At 38.7% G+C, this 21,695-nt stretch overlaps 2 protein-coding genes across 7 annotated transcripts in view; both read right to left on the bottom strand.

The window, feature by feature from the left end:
* Positions 1–16,846, bottom strand: part of LOC144040282 (retinal-specific phospholipid-transporting ATPase ABCA4-like) — a 33,756-nt gene extending 16,910 nt beyond the window's left edge. Inside the window, exons 1-15 of one of the 5 annotated variants that reach the window (XR_013289684.1) lie at positions 16,624–16,831; positions 16,269–16,381; positions 15,615–15,708; positions 15,386–15,527; positions 15,127–15,266; positions 12,334–12,461; positions 11,807–12,004; positions 9,879–9,968; positions 7,915–8,149; positions 7,587–7,726; positions 4,169–4,285; positions 3,098–3,295; positions 859–1,064; positions 600–776; positions 303–525 (exon numbers count right to left, since the gene is read on the bottom strand). Coding sequence is in view for 3 of the 5 variants with exons in the window: in XM_077554367.1 (XP_077410493.1) it covers positions 303–525; positions 600–776; positions 859–1,064; positions 3,098–3,295; positions 4,169–4,285; positions 7,587–7,726; positions 7,915–8,149; positions 9,879–9,968; positions 11,807–12,004; positions 12,334–12,461; positions 15,127–15,266; positions 15,386–15,527; positions 15,615–15,708; positions 16,269–16,334 (2,154 nt within the window). In the remaining 2 variants the exon portion in view is untranslated. Of the gene's footprint in view, positions 1–302; positions 526–599; positions 777–858; positions 1,065–3,097; positions 3,296–4,168; positions 4,286–7,586; positions 7,727–7,914; positions 8,150–9,878; positions 9,969–11,806; positions 12,005–12,333; positions 12,462–15,126; positions 15,267–15,385; positions 15,528–15,614; positions 15,709–16,268; positions 16,382–16,623 lie in introns of all 5 variants that reach the window. The other 4 variants (XR_013289685.1, XM_077554367.1, XM_077554366.1 and 1 more) reach the window with 4 other exon arrangements.
* Positions 16,847–18,240: 1,394 nt separating this feature from the next.
* arhgap29a (Rho GTPase activating protein 29a) overlaps positions 18,241–21,695 on the bottom strand; it is a 32,704-nt gene continuing 29,249 nt past the window's right edge. For both annotated transcript variants that reach the window (XM_077554388.1, XM_077554389.1), the window contains 4 exons: positions 21,410–21,645; positions 20,998–21,313; positions 20,804–20,918; positions 18,241–19,841 (listed from right to left, as the gene is read on the bottom strand). In XM_077554388.1, the coding sequence (XP_077410514.1) occupies positions 18,937–19,841; positions 20,804–20,918; positions 20,998–21,313; positions 21,410–21,645 (1,572 nt within the window). In that variant the 3' untranslated portion in view covers positions 18,241–18,936. The remainder of the gene's footprint in view (positions 19,842–20,803; positions 20,919–20,997; positions 21,314–21,409; positions 21,646–21,695) is intronic.

Raw genomic sequence — 21,695 nt, forward strand, 5'->3', positions numbered from 1 at the left:
AATGTGTAGACAGGGCTAAAGAGAATGAGGTCTAATTTTAACTGGGCATAAACGTTAATCATTGGCAAGCCCATTCCTGCATACTTCTAAGTGTTGACATAATTCCCATGATGTCATAGACTTCACTGTCCTTTCGTTAATAATTTGTACAGTATGTGCACAACCACAGTGCCAGTTGGTGATTAATTTAGAAGGCGAGAAGGAGTGAAGGTCATAGTTTAACGAGCTATCATTTGTCACCTGCCATTAAATCCAGGAGAGTTAAGCCCTAAACACAAAGTTGAAAGATTTGGCTTCCTCACCATGATGATGACTGTAAGGAGAGCAGTGCTGGTACCCATCACGATGAAGCTGTCAATAAACCAAGTGGACCAGATGACACTGTTCGAGACCCCCATCACCTTGAGGGTCTCCTTGAGACGGAGTTCCTTTTCCAGAACGATACTTTTGACTATCATGGACACCGAGTAGACCCAGGCCAGAACCATGAAGATTGGAAAGCAGCGGTTGAGCGTGAGCATGAAGCTGGACAAAATGAGAACGTAGATGAAAAATGTAGTGTTTAGTTGTGTTGTGTGTGTGTGTGTGTGTGTACTAACAGATCATCCACGTAACAAGGGTAGGGCATCTGTTGCAGATAAACACCCAACGGCCACTCTTTTCCCGTCTGAGTCCGAATGATGCCATGTTCTATTATGTCCTGAAGATAAGCAAAACCCCCCCAGACATAGCGCAGGTCATCCATAGGATCAGCTCTGGGACCCGGATCCCAATACCTGACAGGGATGCATGTTATTATTCTCCAAAACGATATATAAAAGCAATGGGTTAATCACACTTTCTGACCTTCACTCTAACCTGTCTTTGACTTTATTGGTGCGCTCCACAGCATCAATATCCATGCGGATCTTGAACTTCACATGAGGCGGGACTTTGGCGGTCCAAGGCTGCATGTTGACAAAGATGAGACCTGCCCAAAACTTGCCATCCCCCAGTAGGTCCAAAGCTCGATAAATGACGGTGTCTTCGTTAGGCATAGCCACAAATTTATCCAGGTTCACGCACTGGAGGAGAGGAGATAGAGGCAGAAAATTGGGCAAGACAAAGGGAATAGTATCTTACATCTTAATATTTTATCCATGCACTTTTATATATCATCATGGCAAACCATGGATGACTCCTTTACAGTCAAAAGAGCCGTTTTAGGCCAAATAAATCACAAAAAAATCTGTCTGGTGCCACAAAACATTGGAGGATTAGGTTAGTGTTAGTCTAATGTACTGAGGACCTAATTAGAGCTGCACCACAACACAAAAATATGACTGCAGCATCCAATACGTAGACATGGACATTTTACGGTTATTTTCTGCCTCTCCCCTTCCTTTTTTGGACATTTTATGGCTATTTTTTGCATTTTTTTCTGACATTTTTGCTATCAATTTTTGGACATTTTGAAAAATTTTGTGGACATTTTGGAAAATTTTGTGGACATTTTATGGTAACTTTCGGGATTTCTTGCTTTGTTTTTGGACATTTTATGATTACTTTTTGAACACTTTCTTTTCTGCCTTTTTTTTCAAGTAAATATTCTGGCGTTTTAGCAATTCCAAAGACATTTATATTTTATGGTCATTTTCTACCTTCTTTTGTTTATTTTTTCAAACATCTTCTTTTCTGCCTTTATTTATTTATTTATTTTAATTAATTTCTCTGACATTTTTGACAATTTATGGCAAATTTCTGCTTTTCCTCTTTCTTTTTGGACATTTCTAGGTAATTTTTAAAACTTTTTCATCTACTTTTCGTCTTTCTTTTGACAACTTAAAAATAACAGTTTTTGAACATTTAATTATTCATTTTTTAATTTAATTCATTTAAAAAATATTTTATGAAACAATTAATATTAATAAATAAATAAATAAAAAATATGATATTTTATATATATATATATATATAAATATTAATTTATGCAAAAAAAATTAGACATCCATAGGGAGCCACAGGAGAGGGACTAAAGAGCCACAGGTGGCTCCAGAGCCGCAGGTTGTAGACTTCTGTGGGTATTTACTTGATAAAATTTGAGTTATTTCCCAACACACCCATGTAATTTGCTGGCAACTAATGACACACTGTCAATTAACACTATCTACAAAGTTCCCCATGCATCAAACATGTGCAACAAGTAATTCCCATTCCAAACATGGTCATCGAGGCTGCCAAAAGTATCCTGCTCATCAACACTATAGGCCCAGTGTGTAGCGCGATTCGCATGCATGCCACCAACGTGCAAGCAGCCAACCACTCAGCGTTCAAACTCACGCTCATTGTACTTGCTCTATAAAAGATGGCGGGTGAAGTGACAGCTGTGTCTAATCAGCCTCAGGCGTTCCCACTCTCCCTGTCACACTCAAGTGCTGTAAGCTTTAACTTGGACAAAAACAAAGAGCGCTAGCCATCCACCCAACCGTGCCCCCGTGTCACCCCCCAGTGGGATAGACCCCCTCATCCCGATAAGCCCCTTTGGGGGGGAAAAGGGCTGATTTGGACTATGTTTTAAATATATTGGCCCACTTAGCTATGGAGAGCCCTCACCAGTGAAGGTCTGTGATGCTTTGTTTTATTTGTGTGAAAGGCTTCCACTCCATCAGCAGTAAACAGAAGCCAGTGGACAGCTCGTCTGTTAGCCTGGCTCTGGTCCCACCTGGTGGTTGCCAAGTTTTGGAGATGGAGGACAAATTGCCAAATGAAAAGACAACTTATCCAAATGCTCACACAATGTCAAAGATGGAGCACAACAGCGCTCTTTCATGCAGGCTAATGAAATCAACAAGTGACGGGCCTGTGTTCGCTCGGATTATTAGATGAATGGGCCACTCCAAGATTGTGACAGTTCAGGTGAATTGTAGTGTCAAGGGTTCAAATAGGTGGGAGGGTACCAAAACAAATGATCCTGACACCGTATTTTTATTTGGAAATCTGGCTTAACCCACACATCCCGTTAAGTCCTCAAATGTAGCACATTTTTTTGTACCTAAAATCCACACATGCAACAAAGGTTTCTAGGCTACAGTACAAAAATATTTCAGTGTGCACTCACATCTCCATATTGATTGAGCATCCGGATGACACGGTCGGTGAGGTTGAAAACATCCCGCCAGTCAAAATCAGGCATGCTGTCAAGACGCTCTTCTGGCAGACGGTTGTGCAGGAAGTTGAGGATGTGTTTGGTGGAGAATGGAGCCTGCTCAAGACTGCGGTCAATGAAATCCATCACTGCCGGATTCCGGAATGTGTCCTGAAACAGAAACGGAACACTTACAATTGAAGCATTAACAGCACACTTTTATTTAAGTTATAGCTACAGTTTAAGTTTTATTTTATTTATTTATTCATTTAAGTTATTAGACTATTAGGCTGCCATTTTCCACATCACTTGTTGTAATTAGGGTTGTGGGCAAGTTGGAGCTTATATCAACTGACTTTGGACGAGATATTATTCTTAAAAAAAAAAAAATACTAACACTAATTAAAAGTGAATGTTGCACAATAATAAACTAATAAATTCAAACACAATCAGTTCATTGTGTTTTTTAACAAAATGGCTGACCTCCAGTTGAGTCCAATTTTCAATCTGTTTTTGTCCATTTAAGATAATATAAACAATCCGCTCCAAGATGAAATTGTCCTTTTATTGTTACTATAATGCATTTGTAAGTAAGATTTTAACAAAGAAATAAGAAGAATAGCAAATTGCCATTAATTTCATGTAATGTTAAGTAAAATAAATGCTATATTGGGATATACAGGTCTTCTGTAATTTGACTTTTTTGGGGGAAATGCAGTATTGGTGACAACTTGAGTTGAAAACTTGCATTGGTAGAACATCCCTAGCAAATATGTTATTTGCTGTAAAATATGAAACGTAAAAACAATTGTCATTTATTTATTTATTTATTTATCGACCGATGCTTTTCTGAATGAAACACAACAAAGCCAAAATGTGAAACTTTTTATAATTCATAATTTTTGTGCTCACTTAACTGTGGCTTTATTTTTCACCTAGAAATGTCTGATAGGAATTATTATTTTGGTCATGGCTTGACATAAAATGTCAGGCGAGTGTCAAGGCGAGCTTTCGAATCGCTTCGATGGTGTATTGTCGCCATACCCGGATCATTTTGACTTGCACTCCATCTTGGAAGAAAGCCCAGATTTGTGGCGCCACCTCCTCCCAGGCCTTCCCCATGGTCTTTAGCCTTTGCAGTTCTTCGAATGTGCTGTTGGCCTACAAAAGAGACGTGAGCGTCAAGCGTATATATGCATTTAACAACAGGTGTGCTTACATGCAAACGTATGCCTACATATTGTACATGTGCGCAACGCCGGCAAACTTGCACGCTATCCTCCGCTACATAACATTCCCACACCAAACTCTCTCCCCAAACAGGCTTTGCAGAGACAACACACAAAGAATTTCTTTGAGCCGTGAGCTTCAGATAACCAACGACAAACACGGCCTGTGCCAAAACGTCAAATATTTACCGCTGGCTTATCGTTAAAACCCTGAATATGTGTCACTACAGTGCTTTGTGTGTGAACAGCAAACGCCGCTTGCTATTTTAGCATTCAGTCATGTGCAGCGGGGAAGGGGGGGACGCTCAAGAGTACACCCAATTAAACGCCTTCCTCTTCTGTGTGTCTGATTTCGGGTGACAATAGGGACAATGGGGCCAGGGTGACAATGGAGGCCGTTGGTGCGATGCTTTCAAGCAGACGAGAGGATCTCAGGTTCCCACAAGTGAGAGCTTCCTCATTCCTGAGGTAGTTTAAAGCAGCAAGAAACAAGAAGAAGACAGTGAGGAGGGAGTTCTTGCTACAACCAACGAGGTCCGTTAACAGTAAATGTTTGCTTCTCCCAACTTTGGATGTGAGGGTGTGTTAAAACACATTAAGTAGTTAACATTACACAGTGCTGAGCTGTTGTTAACATTCAGCACATACAGTAAGTACATACTGTACAGGCCAAACTGTATGATGCTTGATACTTATGCAAATGAGCGCTCGACTTTAGCCAATGAGTGAAAGCCAATGATATAATCCGACTCAAAGTAAATTCCTCTGTTATGCTATTTACGTAAGAGGAAACCATTCATCAGTTGTATTTGTTAACCCCGTTGCATAACAGTATGGACGTGGATTGCTTGCCACTATTCAAATGCTCCTTTGTATTATTTTGTTCCAATGTATTTTGAGATTAGTTTGTTATTCCGGCTGAATTTATGAGTACAAAAATAGCAAAATCGCATTAAGCCTGGTACGGAACCATATTTAGATATGTTTGTGCGCAAAATACCCTTTGGTATTTGCTTTTTTTTTTTAAAGAAACAACAATTTCTTGTTATTCGCCCTGACAATGAGCTAAGAAGAAAATAACGACTATAATGTGAGAATTAAAAATAAAATTAGATTGATTGAAATAACATACAGTGGGGATAGAAAGTGAACAAACCACCGTTAAAGAGGTGTCTTATAAGGATTTCATGCATACATTGATTGCAGTGAAAATTAACAGAGTTGCCCCAATCTGATCATGTGATCGTAAATCGGGGGGCGATCATGTGATCTTCAGCTGATCAATATCGGCTGAAAAAGATCAAATTTTTGAATTGAATTGATTTCTAATGTCAAGAATAAAATATTTTGTTTACTTGACTTGAACCACTGCTAACTTACATATAAAAAGAATCATGTTAGGATACCTTTATCCAAATTATTATTATTATTATTTCTGTTATTATTATTATTATAATTACATTTTTTTTTTAAGTTCTGGGAACAGCAGACACTTAAACACAAATAATTCAGACTTGAGTGCAAAAAGTGACCGTGACATTAAATGATAATTTTTTTGATACATAATAGAAAGTGCATTTTTCTTATATTTTTACTTCAAGAATAATTCGTTTTAACAATAAAACATAAAATATTTTATCAGATTTTTTTTCTGGCAAAACAGAATCAACAGTGCCTCTTCTGGTGGTTGCAACCAAATCAGTTGCTTCAAGACACGTAAAAAAAAAAAAAAAAAAAGCAATTACACACTTAACAATCAATAAAAAGCTCATCAATTATTCCACAATAGCTAGGTGAGAGTATAAACATTTTATTGCATGTGTGAGTTGCCAAAAAGAACCAATATGGCTTGAGTCAAATTTTTGATCCAAGTAATGGATGAAACTTCTTGGCCATTAGTCTCTTGGTGCAATTAGGATCCCAATGTGAGGGGAAGAGAAAAACAAAAGAGGGGCACTATAGGTCGGCATGTGTGATCTTGCGTTTTTTTTTAACACTAGAAAAGCCACGGCGCCAGGAAACTGTGTGACAGTCACCGCGGCTGATCGGCTAGTGCTCCTCCATTGCAACCAAGCCATCCATGACAACTTCCACCCCCTGAGGGGCTTTGACCAACAAGTATCTACATCTCGATACAAAAGCCGGGACAAGGCTTGAGGAAAGCTGATCCCTTTTTTTTCCTTCTTTTTTTTTTGTGAGGGGTTGGGGCATTGTTTCCTGCAGTGTGCTCAACAGAAAATCAAAGAAGGTAGTGAAAGGAGTAGAAAAAAACACTTTTTTTTTTAACACTTTCTACATATTTTCAAAGTTAAAGCATTAACTAATTAATTAATCACAAAAAATATTGCATTTAATCATGTATTAACGTAGATTAATTACATTAATTATTTCTGACCGCAGATGATCCTTTGAGCAGTCAACATAACTACATGCATTAAAGTGAAGCATTTAATAAATGTTTGCGTATGACATTCAGAATATTTGTTCATGTCAAACAATAAAGTATTTTTTAAATTTTTAATTATGCAAGTAATTAACTGATTAGAAAAGGAAGACTCATTAAATGTCGAAAAAATTAACACGTAACAGGTGCTCTTTTGCGAGGGAATTTTTTTTATAAAAAAGCCTTTTTAACTCATTCACTGCCATTGACTGCTATTGACGTCAAAAATTAATTTGAACTAATTCTATAATAAACCATTATAATTTTTTCCACTTTTGTTAACAAGAGTATGAAAACCTAGAATATTTTTTGGGGACATTTAGAATAGATATAAAATTGATGATTAATCGTGAGTTAACTATTGAAGTCATGCGATTAATTACAATTTTAAAAAAATGTAATCGCCTGACGCAATGAAAAAGAAAAGAAAAGATTATTTAAAAATTAGGAGCGTGAGGCGATTGACATTTTTTCGTAATTAATTGCATGACTTCATAAGTTCACGATTAATCACAAATTTGATATCTTTTCTAAATGTACAATAAAAAAAATCTAGGTTTTCATAATCTTGTTAACAAAAGTGGAAACATTTTTAAACTAATAGAAATAGTTAAAATTAATATTTGACGTCTGTAACCGTCAATGGCAGTGTATGAGTTAATTAAGCGATTAATCGTGATTAATCAAAATTCTAAAATGTGATTAATCTGATTAAAAACGGAATTGTTTGACAGCTCTAATTAGTATAAACAGGCAACACTAAATAACACCCTGTAGTCGAAGTACTTACATTTCTTATGATCATTCTGACAGCAGGTGAGTCGGGGGCGTATAGGATCTTTCCCATCAACATGGGCTTAAGGGAGCTCCATACGATCCTGGTTGCGGGGTTGGATTCCAGCTCGCTCATCATATCATTGCAGAAAGGAGCTGGAGGGCAAAAGTGTGCAATATATGGACCATGCATTCCAAAGCCATTATAAAACCAGGTGTCAATCCAAATATTCAGAGCTAAGTCATGGGGAAAACATATTTAAAAAGCAGCAAATGGTGAAATACTGGTTAGTATGTCTTCCTCACAATCAAGAGATTCTGGGTAAGAATATTATTCTACTCACTGGTGCTGTTGTCATAAGTGCGCTCGCCTTGTCTTCTGCCACTGCTGATGCCAAGAAAAGCTTTGTAGTTGTTGTCCTCGTACCAGTTAAAGGAGGCCACTCTGGAGAAAGCCCCCTCGGTGTAGCCACACACGAGGCTGGAAGCGGCGGCCATCACCTGCCTGAAGGACGGATCGCTCTGGAAGAGAGGGGTCATGACCTGGAAGAGCTCCCGGGTGCTGCTTCTCTGAAACAACTGTCAGGAGATTTGGAAAAAAGGAGAAAGTTAGAGCAGAGAATAAAGTATGTTCTAGAATGTGAAACTTGAGTTATTTTTATACACTGTAAAGTGAATCAAACAAACTTCAGCATATTTGTGACAAGTCGAAATGTGGATAAAATAATCATGTAGTATTTATAGTAACTAGTACTAGTAGTATTGACAATTCTGAACATCCATGCATTTATGATATTTCTGCATATATATTGAAAACTAACTATTTGGTTTGACTAGAAGATTGTTGTAGTAGTCAAACGACATTTTATCACATTTTCAAATCAAAAATAATTCTCACAAATCAAATGAAAACAATCCAAAGTCCAATGCTTTTCAATGAGTGGAGAACTTCTGTTCACAAAGTTGATGCTGCATTCAAGGAAGTCGGTAAGTCGGATTGATCCCCCTCGGATAGTCCCACTTCCGAACCTCAAAGCATCCGAGGTGAATGTAAACAAAGATGGCTGATTACGCAGTCAGTCCAAATCACGTTGTGTTACGTGAAGTTACTTACTTTGAATAGCGGTAACGGTAAATCAATGGCTGCTATAATAAATAATGATATAAATATTTATAATTGTGTAAATTATGATTTGACATTCACAGCCTGTCTCTGTTGTTAAGTGACGTCAGATTGAAGCCAGTCGGTGACGTTGGGGTCCTTTTTATCCCCCCCTCAACTTCGCAACTCGGATCTCCAAGTTCATAGAAGCGTTCCCGTGCACGCTTCCTACTTTGACGTCGGAAAAGTCCGATTTCCCACCTTCCTCTTATCCTCGAATGCAGCATTAGAGCCTCACTTTGACTTGTGATCCAATCATGATGTAAGCTCAGAGATGTCAATTACTTGTAGTTGTTGTTTCGTTCACTTTCAATTTAGCTAAATATTGGCTAAGCTAATGACGACTCCATCGTTAAATACTAAGTTAGCATATTGTACAGTAAAGTCAATAAAACAAACTACAGTATATTTGTGACAAACAGGTCGAAATGTGGACAAAATAATACTTTAATGTACTATAGTTATATTTATGTCAATAATAGTAGTAGTAGTATTAGTAGTACTATTAGTTGTTTCATTCATTTTCAATATTGCTAACTAATGGCTATGCTAATGATAACTCCAGAGTGAAATACTGTATAAGGTTAGCATTTCCATATTGTTATACACTATAAAGTGAATCAAACAGACTGCAGTACATTTGTGACAAACAAGTAGAAATGTGGATAAAATAATCATGTAGTAATATTTTTTTTGTGAACAATGGTACTTGTAGTCGTACTCGTACAATTATTTGTAGTAGTAGTTGTTTCATTCCATTTCATTCCAACTCATGATGGAGCTAATGGTGACTCAGAGTGAAATATAAAGTTACAAATACTGTAGGTATAGTCAAGACAATATGGGAAAAAGACTCAACTAGTTTATGTTGAGCATTAACTTTTCATTTATGGCTAGTGGCGTGGCACCGTTTCCATTAGAATAATGATGCTAATGATGTACTTACTGTTTGTGTTTTGGAAGCAAAGGAACGTAATCTTGATACAACCTTTCTCTTATTCAATGTGACCTCTAAGCCCCTTCCTCCCCCACCACATCTGTGTTCACGCAAAAACGGAGGCAAACGGAAGCAACCGTTTTCCTGCTTAAACTAAATATAGAAAGCGGTGAACTTTCGAATGGGGATCAACAGGAATGCACTGTTACCTCTCGCAGTTTGTCCGAGGCGGCGGACACCACCTGGACCCAAAAGTGAATGTTGATGCCTTCTGCGTTACTGTCCAAAACGCGAGGAAGCTTTGAGGAAGGGACACAAATGATATTGCACTGTTACATATAAACATAGATTTGAATCCAAAAGCTCTGAAAAATGAAATGATCACAAAAATAGCTAGTACTAGCCAAGTTTACCGTGTTTTACTCTTAACCCTGGAGAACCCACGGGGTCAAATTTGGCCCCTATAAATTCTGCTACTCAAATAACAAAGACCTTTTTATTTTTATTTTTTACAAATTTAACTTCAAAAGTCCAGAGTGCCACTTCTGACCCCTGCATGGGGCCATCTAGTGGACGAATATTGCACTTACATGAGCCAGAGTGGTGGTGACAAGATTGCTGGCAACATGTTGTTTTGTTGCGCTGGAAATCAATCCAAACAAAACCATCTTCTCAGCAAACCATCAGATGGTAAAATTGTGTTTTTTTTATTAATCTATTTAATATCATGTTGCAGAATGCCTAGGAGTATGTTTTATATATATATTTTGATAAATTAGCAACTCTGAGCTAGTTCAAAAAACAAGGGTTACAATTGAAAAAACATATATTTTGGTGTTCAGTGAACTTATAGCAGTCATTTAATGTATAATTCATAATTTTCCAAAGAAGAAAAGGGTTCTTGGGTTCTCCAGGGTTAAAAACCGACCCAGGAGGATCTATTTTGGCTCCTGATCCCAAACGACATGCTTGAGATCTTGCATACAATAGGCTAAAAGGTACAGGAAGCAGGACCAAGCCAAGACAAAGACCAGAGGAAACATCCTTCCTTTGCGACATATCTCTCTATCTCAGCGTGCATGCGTAAGACAAGGCAATAAAGTAGAATGTGATAGCACTAAAGTGGTGTGCTAGTGTGCTACAGCTTAAATTCAGACTGCGGATGAATGAAGAGGAAGCCAGTCGCCCTTCGTCTGATGCTGCGGCCTTTGTTTACAAGTCGCGGCCTTTAATCATTAAGGAGGGAGTGTCTCGTCTAAGCTAATTACAGAAAGACGGCGAGTCTGACAGCTCTGCTAATGCCGTTTTGCAGGTTTTGTACACATGCCTAACCATCTAAAGTATGTTGGCCCAGCGACAGCACACTTCATCTTGTTTTTTGATGGTAAATTTCATGGAAAAAGATTGTATCGTTTGAGGTCAACTACAGTAATTGTAGTGATACAATTCTTTCATTGACAGTGCAATTTGACAGAATTTGATACAACCCAAATCATTTTGTGTGGGACCGATGAGTACTGCTTTGTGTGCAGGGAGGATGAAAAAAGTGGACAGGCCCATCACCACCATTTCTTGTTTGCTTCTTTCTTATCCTTCTAACAGAATAATGATGCAATAGAAACAATACCATTAAAGTTAGTAGCACACATGCAGCACCAGCTCACCTTAAAGTAAAATGTCAGATGAATGATTCACATTGATAAAAAGGTAATAATTAATTCTTTCACAAAAAGTTGGGTGTGATCCTCTTTTTTTTTTTTTTCAATTGGGCTCACATCCTGCCAAATCTTTTTTGTTTTGTTTTTGTTTTGGTGACAAAGTACCAATTGAAATGGGGTTCATCTCAGCACAGCTTAATGAGATCTTTCTCTATTCATAGGCGCTAACAAACGCAGCTGTTGGTTTATTAAACTAAAGGATTAATAATGATGGTTATATAAACTGTCACACAATAGTTGGATTGATGCTTTGGGCTACGCATTGAGCAGTTAACCCGTGATCGGTCTTCAATACCTTTAAAATTCAAGAAAATGCTAATTAGTTTCATAGCATTTCTTAGCATTAGCTGACAAAGTGGATGGTGGGTATAAAATAAAATGCAATGAAATAAAATAAAGATAAAAAAAAATGCACTGACCACACGAAAGAGCTTGAAAAAGTCGACATTGGCATAGAACTTGTCCTCGACGATCTGCAGCCGCTGAGCGGTGAGGATACACATAGCGTTGCGGACGGCAAGAAGCCCCCTGCGGTTCGGAAAAATGAGGAATCGTTCCAACAGGTTCAAGCTGCAGGCGATGTCCTTTAAATGCATGTTTGGAACCCCAAAGGCAAACTGGGGAAAGGGGACACAGGATGGTCAATGATTAAAATGAATAGTTGTTACTACATTGTGATGTCATGTTGATTCAGTTTTATTTTTAATAAACAAACATACCAAATCTGTCTTTTTGATATTGTCATAAATTTTATTTGCTATGAGCTGTTTCTTCTATAAATTCACATTACATCCCAATGTACAATATTCTATTATAATGAGCTTTTGCATTAACACACTTCTCTTCTCAAGCTTTTCATCATGAACATTAAAATGTATTTAAATATTTTATATTCACCATGCACATTTGAACCCACTTGTGTAATGTTTTGAGCATGTGTAATAACCTGTTCGGGCCTGATTTGGGCACTGACAAGTTGATCGACCACAGATTGGGTTAGTTGAACATCTCTCAGAAGGAATGACGTCAGGGTCTCATCATCCTTTAGGATTGTCTCCACCTGTACTCCTCGACCTGCGAGGAAGGGGAGAAACGTGATACTTTATCTGGCATGTGCATATGCTAACCGCTGAGTGTTAAATTGGCTCGCAAATTTCCAGGAATTTTTCAAAGTTGTGCCCCAAGCAAGGGCGTAGCAAAGATTTCAGAGATGGAGGAGGGGTGCTGGATAATGGCAAATGATCCTCCTCTTGCATTCGAATTGTGTTCTCCATAGCAGCCAAAAATAATACTCACACTCTGGCAATATGAACACAAAACCTAAAATAAAACATACAATATTGTTCTTGCCAGCAAGCTTATGTATGGCAAGCAAAATAAAGAGGAAATAAAAAAGTTGTCCATTGTATTGTGAATACTTTGGGATAGTTATATGCTGACTTTTTCATTTTTTCATTTTGAAGCCTTAGTTATTTTATACAGTAGATAATTGTTTTGAACTATTCAAACTTTCAAATCAAACCATAAAGCAACACTCTCAAAAACACTGTCCTATGGCGTGTCAAATTTCAAAGACTTTATAGAGAATTTAAACAACCCCACCCAATGTGAAATCTGAAAATCCCAAAGAAGGTACAGATTTATTTGGGTGAAAACAGCCACCCATCTCCCCCAATAACTACACCCCTGGGGCCATCTTAAAAAAATAAATAAAAAATTTAAGTTAGTCATGAGCCATCACTAGATCATTTTTTTCCTTTTTTTTCTTTTTCTTTTCTTGACATGTCATCATCATCTCTCTCTCTTTTATTATTTTTTAATTTTTTATTTTGTATGTGCGTGAGAATGTGCATGTGTGCGTACGTGTGAGTATGTACTCATTAATTCACCTAAAACCTAAAGATCGCATACCGTTCACCTGAACCGAATACTTCAGAATCCAGCTAGAGTCGTAAAGTTGTCAGGAGACCCGAGTAAGGATCAAAGGCAAGTGCAACACTATATGCTCTCAATCCAAGTTCAAACCTAGATTAACCTGTTTGGGGAAGAAGCTGCCTTCATAGACACGGCTGTGGCTCAGGAGGTAAGAGCGGGTCGTCCACCTAACCACCTAATCTCCCACTTGGCCCTTCGACCATATCTCCTCCCCGCCATCTTGCGCCCTTACGCACAAGACTGTGAACCTAGAGTGGCCCCGATGAACTTACATTGCCGCTCCAAGCGAACATCTGATATGACAAAACCATTTACACTTCAATTCAGACCTACGGACAATTTACATTTAACATAATATGGATGTTTTTGGGATGTGGAAGCAAATCTGAGTACTTGGAGAAAACCCACACAAGCACTGGGACAACTAGTGAGGCAGATGTGCCAAACACTAGGACACCATGCTGCCTTGATGCCATAGTGAGTCCAATCTATTTACATAACTTGCTTCAATCCTGGAATGAGGTAATGTTCTCTCCCAGGGGCTAGTGGGAACTGCACGCATGGTGAAATGTGGCCTCATATTTTCTTTTAGGTCTGTTGAATATTACGCCAAGAGAGTGATCTGACAATCATTGCAAAAGGGAAAACCCTTCGCTTCATCCCAATCCCATGGTTAAGACTTGTACTATAAATACACTGACATATATAGTGTACATGTTTATACAAAAACAGTATTGTTGGCAGAGCGTCCCGTGAGACGGGGACTGTGGTTTTATTATGCCTCATGAGGACACTGGCTGGGGCACGTGGAGCGCGTTCCCACCAACTAAACACTGGGCCACCAGTGAAAGTAAGCAGCTTACATTCACGCATCTTTCTTGAAGCCATGTGATGTAATCCAGTTACAGAGTAAAGATACGCAGAAGGAGATTTAAAAAAAAAAAGTGTGAGTGACAGTGAAGTCACAATAAGATACTAAAACCATATGATTGCTGTCAAAACTAAACAAAGATTGATGGGATGTAGACAAAAATAGAACCAGAAATACATGATTTTAAAAATGTCATGGAAAAGTCCACAATGAACTCCAGTAATTGCTTGTAGGGATAAAATTCAGGATTTAAAAGCATGATATTGTAACTTTTTTTATACCCCTACTGGTCACTTCATTAGTTACATCTTGCACAATCAAATTATGAACTGTTTTTGTGTTCAATTTTTTTCTCTTACTTCTACATAATGTAACTAAATGCTCCAAAATTATACCATAAAATCCATTAGATATAATCAGAAGCCGATTTATTGGCCAAGTATGTAAATAACACATAAGGAATTCTTCTCGACAGTCACAACCTGTCTCAGAAACACAAAAAATAACAATTACCAACAGAGGGAGAGAGTACGGGAAGCCAGGCTTTTTCGATAATTAGCACCCCGAGTTTCTTAGAAGGAAAAAATTGTGCAGTTGTACCTAAAATTCTGCCAGTGAGTGTATTTTCAAAAACTAAATTGACAGCTACTGTAAAAATCATAAATTTTGTGTGTGGTGAATATCCATTCACAAAATAAGGTGGTTGGACAAATAAGTGCAATATGAATTCACATGCATACGGAATGTGTTCCACAGGGTTCAATTCTGGGGCCTCTGCTGTTTTCATCACATCTGCTGCCCCTTGGGTTCCATCTTAAGAAAACAGTGGTGGTTGTTTTTAAGTGCTCTATAAATATACAGTTGAATTGAGTGATGGGAGTCAGTGTGTTAACTGCATGATTTGCAATGCCAAGTTGAGTTTGGAAAACTGACCTGAGACTTTATCAGGATGGGTACGTAATGTGTCCATGAAGTTACTCATGGCTCTCACTTCAAACCAAAATCGTCCCATTGGCAGAAGCTTTGGATCACTAAAAAGAAGCTCCTGGGCATCCGAGTAGAAGCGGGCCAATCTGAGAAACAAGTAGTCATTACACATTCATCATTAGCTGGAAACGTATGAAAAACACAAGTGGTGGTTTGTTTGAGAATTGGATCGCAAGTGCAGCACACAGGTCAGGATAAAGCTCACATTGAGTTGTTGTAGTTGGACACCAAGCCAGGTGATTCACCACGGGTGGGGTACTGGAAACATGGGTTGTTGGCGTTACAGAAGATTCCCTGGATCCATGGTAAGACCCCTGCAGAGGGCATGGCTTTGTTGGGGAAGTGGCCTGAGGAAGACCGGATAGTATCAACATACTTGAAAGAACGGTTCACAGAAAAAGTGCAAAACCTCTACGAATAAAAGTTCAGCTTACATTCGTGCTGACGGTAGAGCGGATTCACTCTTCGTAGCCACACCAGCCCCATGAACAAAATAATAGGCCACATGATCTCCATGAAGAAACGCACCTGGTTGAAAAGTTGAAAAGCATTGTTTTGGTTGGGAAAATATTGAGGTATTTGTGTTTTAGCATAACTGGATGCAAGTATTTAAAACAATTGCGCTGACACTGTCAATAGCATACCGTATTTCCTGGTTGCCACTTTTATGACCACTTTATATAAACACCAGGCCCTCAAATAAAGACCTCCTTTGACAAAATAACATCAAAAGCAGTTGGGCACTACTATTAGATATCTAACCTGTCATTTTTATATTTTTGCATCTAATCCTATCAGGTTTGAGTGTTACGTAGAAAAGCTGCCAACATAACAAACATGGCAACTGTAAAGCGGAATATGATGGTAAAGGCTAATTCAAGTAAATCAATTACATCCAGTACATGTCTGTTTTTTGCCTGTTTGGAAGCTTTTTACCATCTGCTATGAAGCAACACATTATGTAACGATATCACTCTGTACAGTTTGAGCTAACTCAAGAAAAAGCTATTTAAAAAAAGGGGGGGGGGGATTAAGTTTTTATACAGTGATTAAAGGCAGTTTGGAAATGATATATGAAAATATTTTACCCTCTGCCTCCTGCGGACGGTCCAGTTCTTCCACAGCAGGAGTCTGACCTGCGTTCCTGCCCCCATGACTCCTTTGGTTCACCCCCAAAAGGGGCTTTTGATAGCAGAGAGGCCTGCATCCAACCAAATGTATGCCGAATTTCACAAATAATACAGAATATAAACATTAAACTTGCACTTGTGCTAGCTCTTCTAATTAGTTAGTGCTAGCTAGTTAGCTAGCTACCAAGTAGTGGGCTGGTTCTATAAATCATTGCTATGAACATGTTCTCAGCACTACTACGTAACACACGTTTCTTCATGTCAAGTGTATGAAACCACACTCCCATGGCACTCTAAAATAATCAACACCTACCTGAGATGAATACTTGCCTTGGTGAATGATATCTAATGAATACCGCATAACCGCCTCATATTCCACCGACTGTGCAGCGGGATTGCTAACACAGCTAATTTGTAGCTCTTGTGAATAGTTAAGCAGATTGATTTAATCTCCTTTCTCAGCGAAGGGAGACAGCCAACACCTCACGTCCATGTGTGGAAGCCGTCATGACCCAACCACCTGGTCCACTAATCCAGCCCGTTATGAGTCTACCGAGTCAAATAATATACAGGGCTAAAAACACTGAAAAAGCAACTGTTGAGATATTATGCTAGGTAGCATTGTGTTGTTGTTTTTTGTGTGTTACTAAATGGTAAATGGCATTCCCTTAACCTATGGCTCCTAAAGCGCTTTGGGAGTCAACCCAAAAATTTAGTTGTATAATATTTGTTGTACTGTATGTGCCCCAATAATCACAGTGTGTGTGGAATATGAGTTAAATGGGTACTTGACTCATTGAGTCATTTTCAGCAGTAAAAAATATATTTTGTCTATAATTAATGTGATAACATTATTTTTCATGAGCTATTAATACCTTTAAAAACAAAAAAATTCCACTTGCTGTCGACTGAAGATGACATCACGTGTGCTGAGGAAATAGATAACGACCAATCACGGCTCACCTGTTTTCTGGGTTTGGTTAGCAAACTGAGCCATGATTGGTCATTACCAACTTCCTCAGCACAGGTGATGTCATATTCAGTGGACAGCAAGTGGCAAAATTACTTTTTAAAGGAATTGTTCATGAAAACTAATGCATTAATTATAGACAAAATATTATCTTCTTACTGTTGAAAATGGCTCAATGAGTTAAGTATCCATTTTTAAGCAAAATCCACCCATTTTTACCCCACATCAACGACCAATCACAGCTCAGGTTCAAAAAACAAGTGACTGATGGATTTTTTTCCCCCATTAATGTCAGAGGAGGAGATCTCGTAAACATTAAATGTAAGATTTACTGTTTAGCAGCGTTTTTCTCCTATAAAGACTTTTGAGAGTTTGCAATTGAGATTCACTGAGCAGCATAGAGGGCTGATGTGAAATTTCATACTAGCTACAATCATGAAATATATAATTTTCACAATTGATTGGACTGAGCAAAATTCAAGTGAGAATACACCCAAATCTTGCCAGCATTTTGAAAACCGCAGCTCCTCCTTTCAGTTTAATAAAGTTAAATGGCAATGCTATAAACTAGGCTTGATACAATCAGTAGTTTTCGGACTATCACCGATCGTGTTTGAAAAACCCAATATCCGATCACCGGTTTGATCAGATTGCGCAATATATCAATAAAAAAAACATATATATTTTATTCTACAGTCGACTGCTGCCATTCGAATAAAGTCTAATTGACATTAATTTTAATACATGGGGGTGGGGATCTTAAAAAAAATGCTGACAAACATTAAATATAACATGTAATTAAATATAACATGTAATATCTTATTTTGTGGAGCCAATCAATGTTGTTGAATGGGCAGATTAAAGAAGTTACAAATTCTGCTGCTATAAACACACATCCTAGAGAAATTAAGTAGCTGGAAACAAAATGATCCCATGAAAGGGAAAAAAATGAAAACATGGTTGAAAGTTGCGAGATATATTTTAATAAGTTACAAAGTATGCTTGTTCGAATGTACCTGTCTTTTCCCATTGAACCATTTGAACATTCCGCCAACCTTGGAAGTCATCATAAAAACATGAAGCATTTAAACATTTGAAGAATTGAAGTAGATCCTTTTACCTACAAAAAAATGTAAGTCTCAGACCTACTTTTGTTGTAAAAATACAGACATTTTTTTTTTCCCAAAAAAGATTGTTCAACTGTATAAAACAACGATTGTGTCATTAGCAGTATTTCAATACAGGTGCCACACAGAGCAAGTATATTTTTAATGCAATGGAAAAATGTTAAAAAGCTTTTTCTTTGTGTAACATAAATGAATGATGGTAACACAGCTTAAGTGCACCATTTTTGTTCTTTTCAGTGTTGTGGCTACATGTTCTATTGTAACTAGTCAAATACATACTTTTTGGTATATAAACAGTGAGTCCAGAAGAACACTACTAAAGTAAATAGTCACATAAAATGCAATTGCACAGTTTAAGAAGAATTATAAATAGTCCAACCTGGTGCCAGTGTAGTGATCGCAAAATAATAAATTGGCAATTTGTCTCTAAAAATATATACCCTTTTAAGTGCGTCTTGTTTGCATTTTGGGAAGAAAAGGGGTTTTCCTCAAGCCATCTTTTGTCCATGACGCAAAGTGACATCTGATCTCACACAAAATGAGCTTCTCGACGTTCAACCCCTTGCAGGTGCCTGGATCTCAGTCTCTGGTACACCGGTCTGGCCTGGTTTGGACCCACGTCCTCTGGATTTGGGCTGTGGGATGGCGAGGCGGGTGCCGGCTCGGCCTCCGCGTCCTCAAGAGGCTCGTCCACAGACACCTCGATCTCCAGCTCCTCGTCCTCGTCCTCATCCTCCCCATCGTTTTCAGCGCTGTTAGCTAATGCGCCGAGAGCTTTAGCTTGACCCCCCGATGGAGGCTTGTAGAAAGTTCCAGGTGGCGGTTGGAGGGTCCTGGAAGCCCGGTAACCCGTTGAGATAATGTTGTACTTGGTGACATTTTCCTCCCTTCTTAATGTCCTGCCGGGTCGCATAGACGTTGGCACTGTCATGCTGTACGGTCCGTTAGTCTTGAAGTCTTCGAGGGACAAGCTTGAGGATGATACTGACACAGGAGGAGTCACGCTCGCGTCATCTGGCAAACTATCTGCGTTGGAAACATATTTGGCTGTTCTAGAAGCAACATCGTGGTGCTTGTATTGTTTGTCCCAAGTTCTGCGCAAGGTCTGGGTGTCGATACACGTACTCCGGTAGTGTTTGCCGGCTCGCAATTTGGTCATGTCAGTTTCATCAACCTCTTCGATAGATTGGATGCCGCGGTCTCCTTTTCTGTCATCTTCATGCAAGCTAGTCCAGGCGGGATTCTCGTCTTCTTCGTCTCGGCCGTGGCTCCGTTCTACCGGCATGCTGGCTGGCCGGGTGGGGAACTTGTGACGGTGCGGTCGTAGATGGACCCTGGTGGTGGGCGTGACGTGCGGCGAGCGGATGAGGCTTCGCTCGCTGGGTTTTGGGACCTCACTGAGCCCATTGATGGCCTCTGAATCCACTTGGTCGCCTTCGAAAAAACAGATGAAGTGCATACACCTTTGAGAATATGTTACATTTACAACAGTCACTAGATCTATTTTCCATTTACTTTCCTTTCTTTATAATCAACATAGTACAGCACATGAGTTTCACTTTCTGAATTGAGCTGCTGATGGAAATGTACGTTTCAACTATATTCTCATTTATTGAGACGCACTTAGTTGCAGATATACATATATGACAGATATTCGATACCACTAGGTACCGATACTGATAACAAGTACTGATACCGCTAGTATACTATTTTTCACACATAAAATGTATTTCTCACACATAACATTTCCCCCAAAAAGTCAAACAAAAGTCATGTATGGATTTTTATATATATATATATATATATATATATATATATATATATATATATATATATATATATAAAATTTTATTTTTTTCACACATAACATTTCCCCCAAAAAGTCAAACAAAAGTCATGTATGGATTTATATATATATATATATATATATATATATATATATATATATAAAATTTTATTTTTTTCACACATAACATTTCCCCCAAAAAGTCAAAAAACAAAAGTCACGTATGGATTTATATATATAAATAAAAAAATATATATATATAGATTACTCTAGGGGTACAGGAGGATAACAGTTTTGGTGGCTAAACCTTGAATTTCAAGTTTTATAAATAGTATAACAAGTTTAATAAATACAAAATTTACAACAAAATTTGTAAAATGATTATTAGACAAAGAGAGAGAAAGAGAGAAAGAGAGAGAGAGAAAGAGAGAGAGAGAACTACAGTACCGTAATGTATGATGTGGCGCGCACTTAAAAATATGAACTATTGAGCGCAATCCAGCATTTTATGACATTTATGGACATCGGTCAGCGAACATTCTTAAGTCGGCTGTTCGTAACTACCTGTATATTCCCGCTTTGTTGTCTATTTGTAAAAAAAAATACTAACCATGTTTAAATTCTTTCCCTTCATGGTCAGCTGGAAGTAGTACTGAGTCCTTATACTCAGGCAACAAGTGATATGGAGGAGTGGAGGAATGTCTCTTGAAATCCTTGGAGCTCAACTGTAACGGGTAGTAGAGAATACCGATCAATGATACGTCAATAATTAACTTATATTCTGTTTCCGAATTCCTGCTTTACCTCCTGGATGTCGCCCACAGACTTTGAGTGCCTGCTAAGATGCTGCTCTTTTTCCTGGTTTGGAGGTGGCATGTCGAGTAATGGCTGAGCGCAAACCTCTGTGGGCGGGTTGCCCGCCAGGGGACTGAGGGGGGTGTCGAAAATCATCTGGTAGTGTCTGATGAGGAGCTCTACGATGAGCGCCTGATAGGGGTAATCCACCACCGAGGAAAGGGACACGTCGGCATCTGCCTGCCTCGGCTTGATGAGCGTCGGGCCGAAGATGATCCCCAGGTTTTTTGCAGGCATCTTGTTTTCCTCCGATCGTTCTGTCACCCTGATGGAACGGTATAATGAAAACCCTCACTGAAGATCATTCTTTGCTATCTAAAATAAACAAAATAAAAATATTTCTCATCTGGTAGCAGCCTACCGGTGCAGATGCTCTATGAGGAACTGCAGCGTCTTGTAGTGAGCAGGCGGCAGCTGCTGCAGGAGGTCCTTGAGCTTGAAGAGGACGCGGTTGAGCTCCACGCCGACCTGAGCTGACGTCACTGGGGAGGAGCTAAGACGAAATGCCTCCAAATCCTCCACAATTCCACCTTGGCTTTCTTTGGCCAAACCAATAAGCTCGTTGTAGTAGCGGAAAAGGATGAGGGGCTCTGGGAGCTGCAAATGTGGAAAATGTAAACAAAAGCGCAAAATATTAATCTGTCATC

The sequence above is a fragment of the Vanacampus margaritifer genome, chromosome 20 (genome assembly GCF_051991255.1).
Source record: "Vanacampus margaritifer isolate UIUO_Vmar chromosome 20, RoL_Vmar_1.0, whole genome shotgun sequence".
Taxonomy (NCBI): Eukaryota; Metazoa; Chordata; class Actinopteri; order Syngnathiformes; family Syngnathidae; genus Vanacampus; species Vanacampus margaritifer.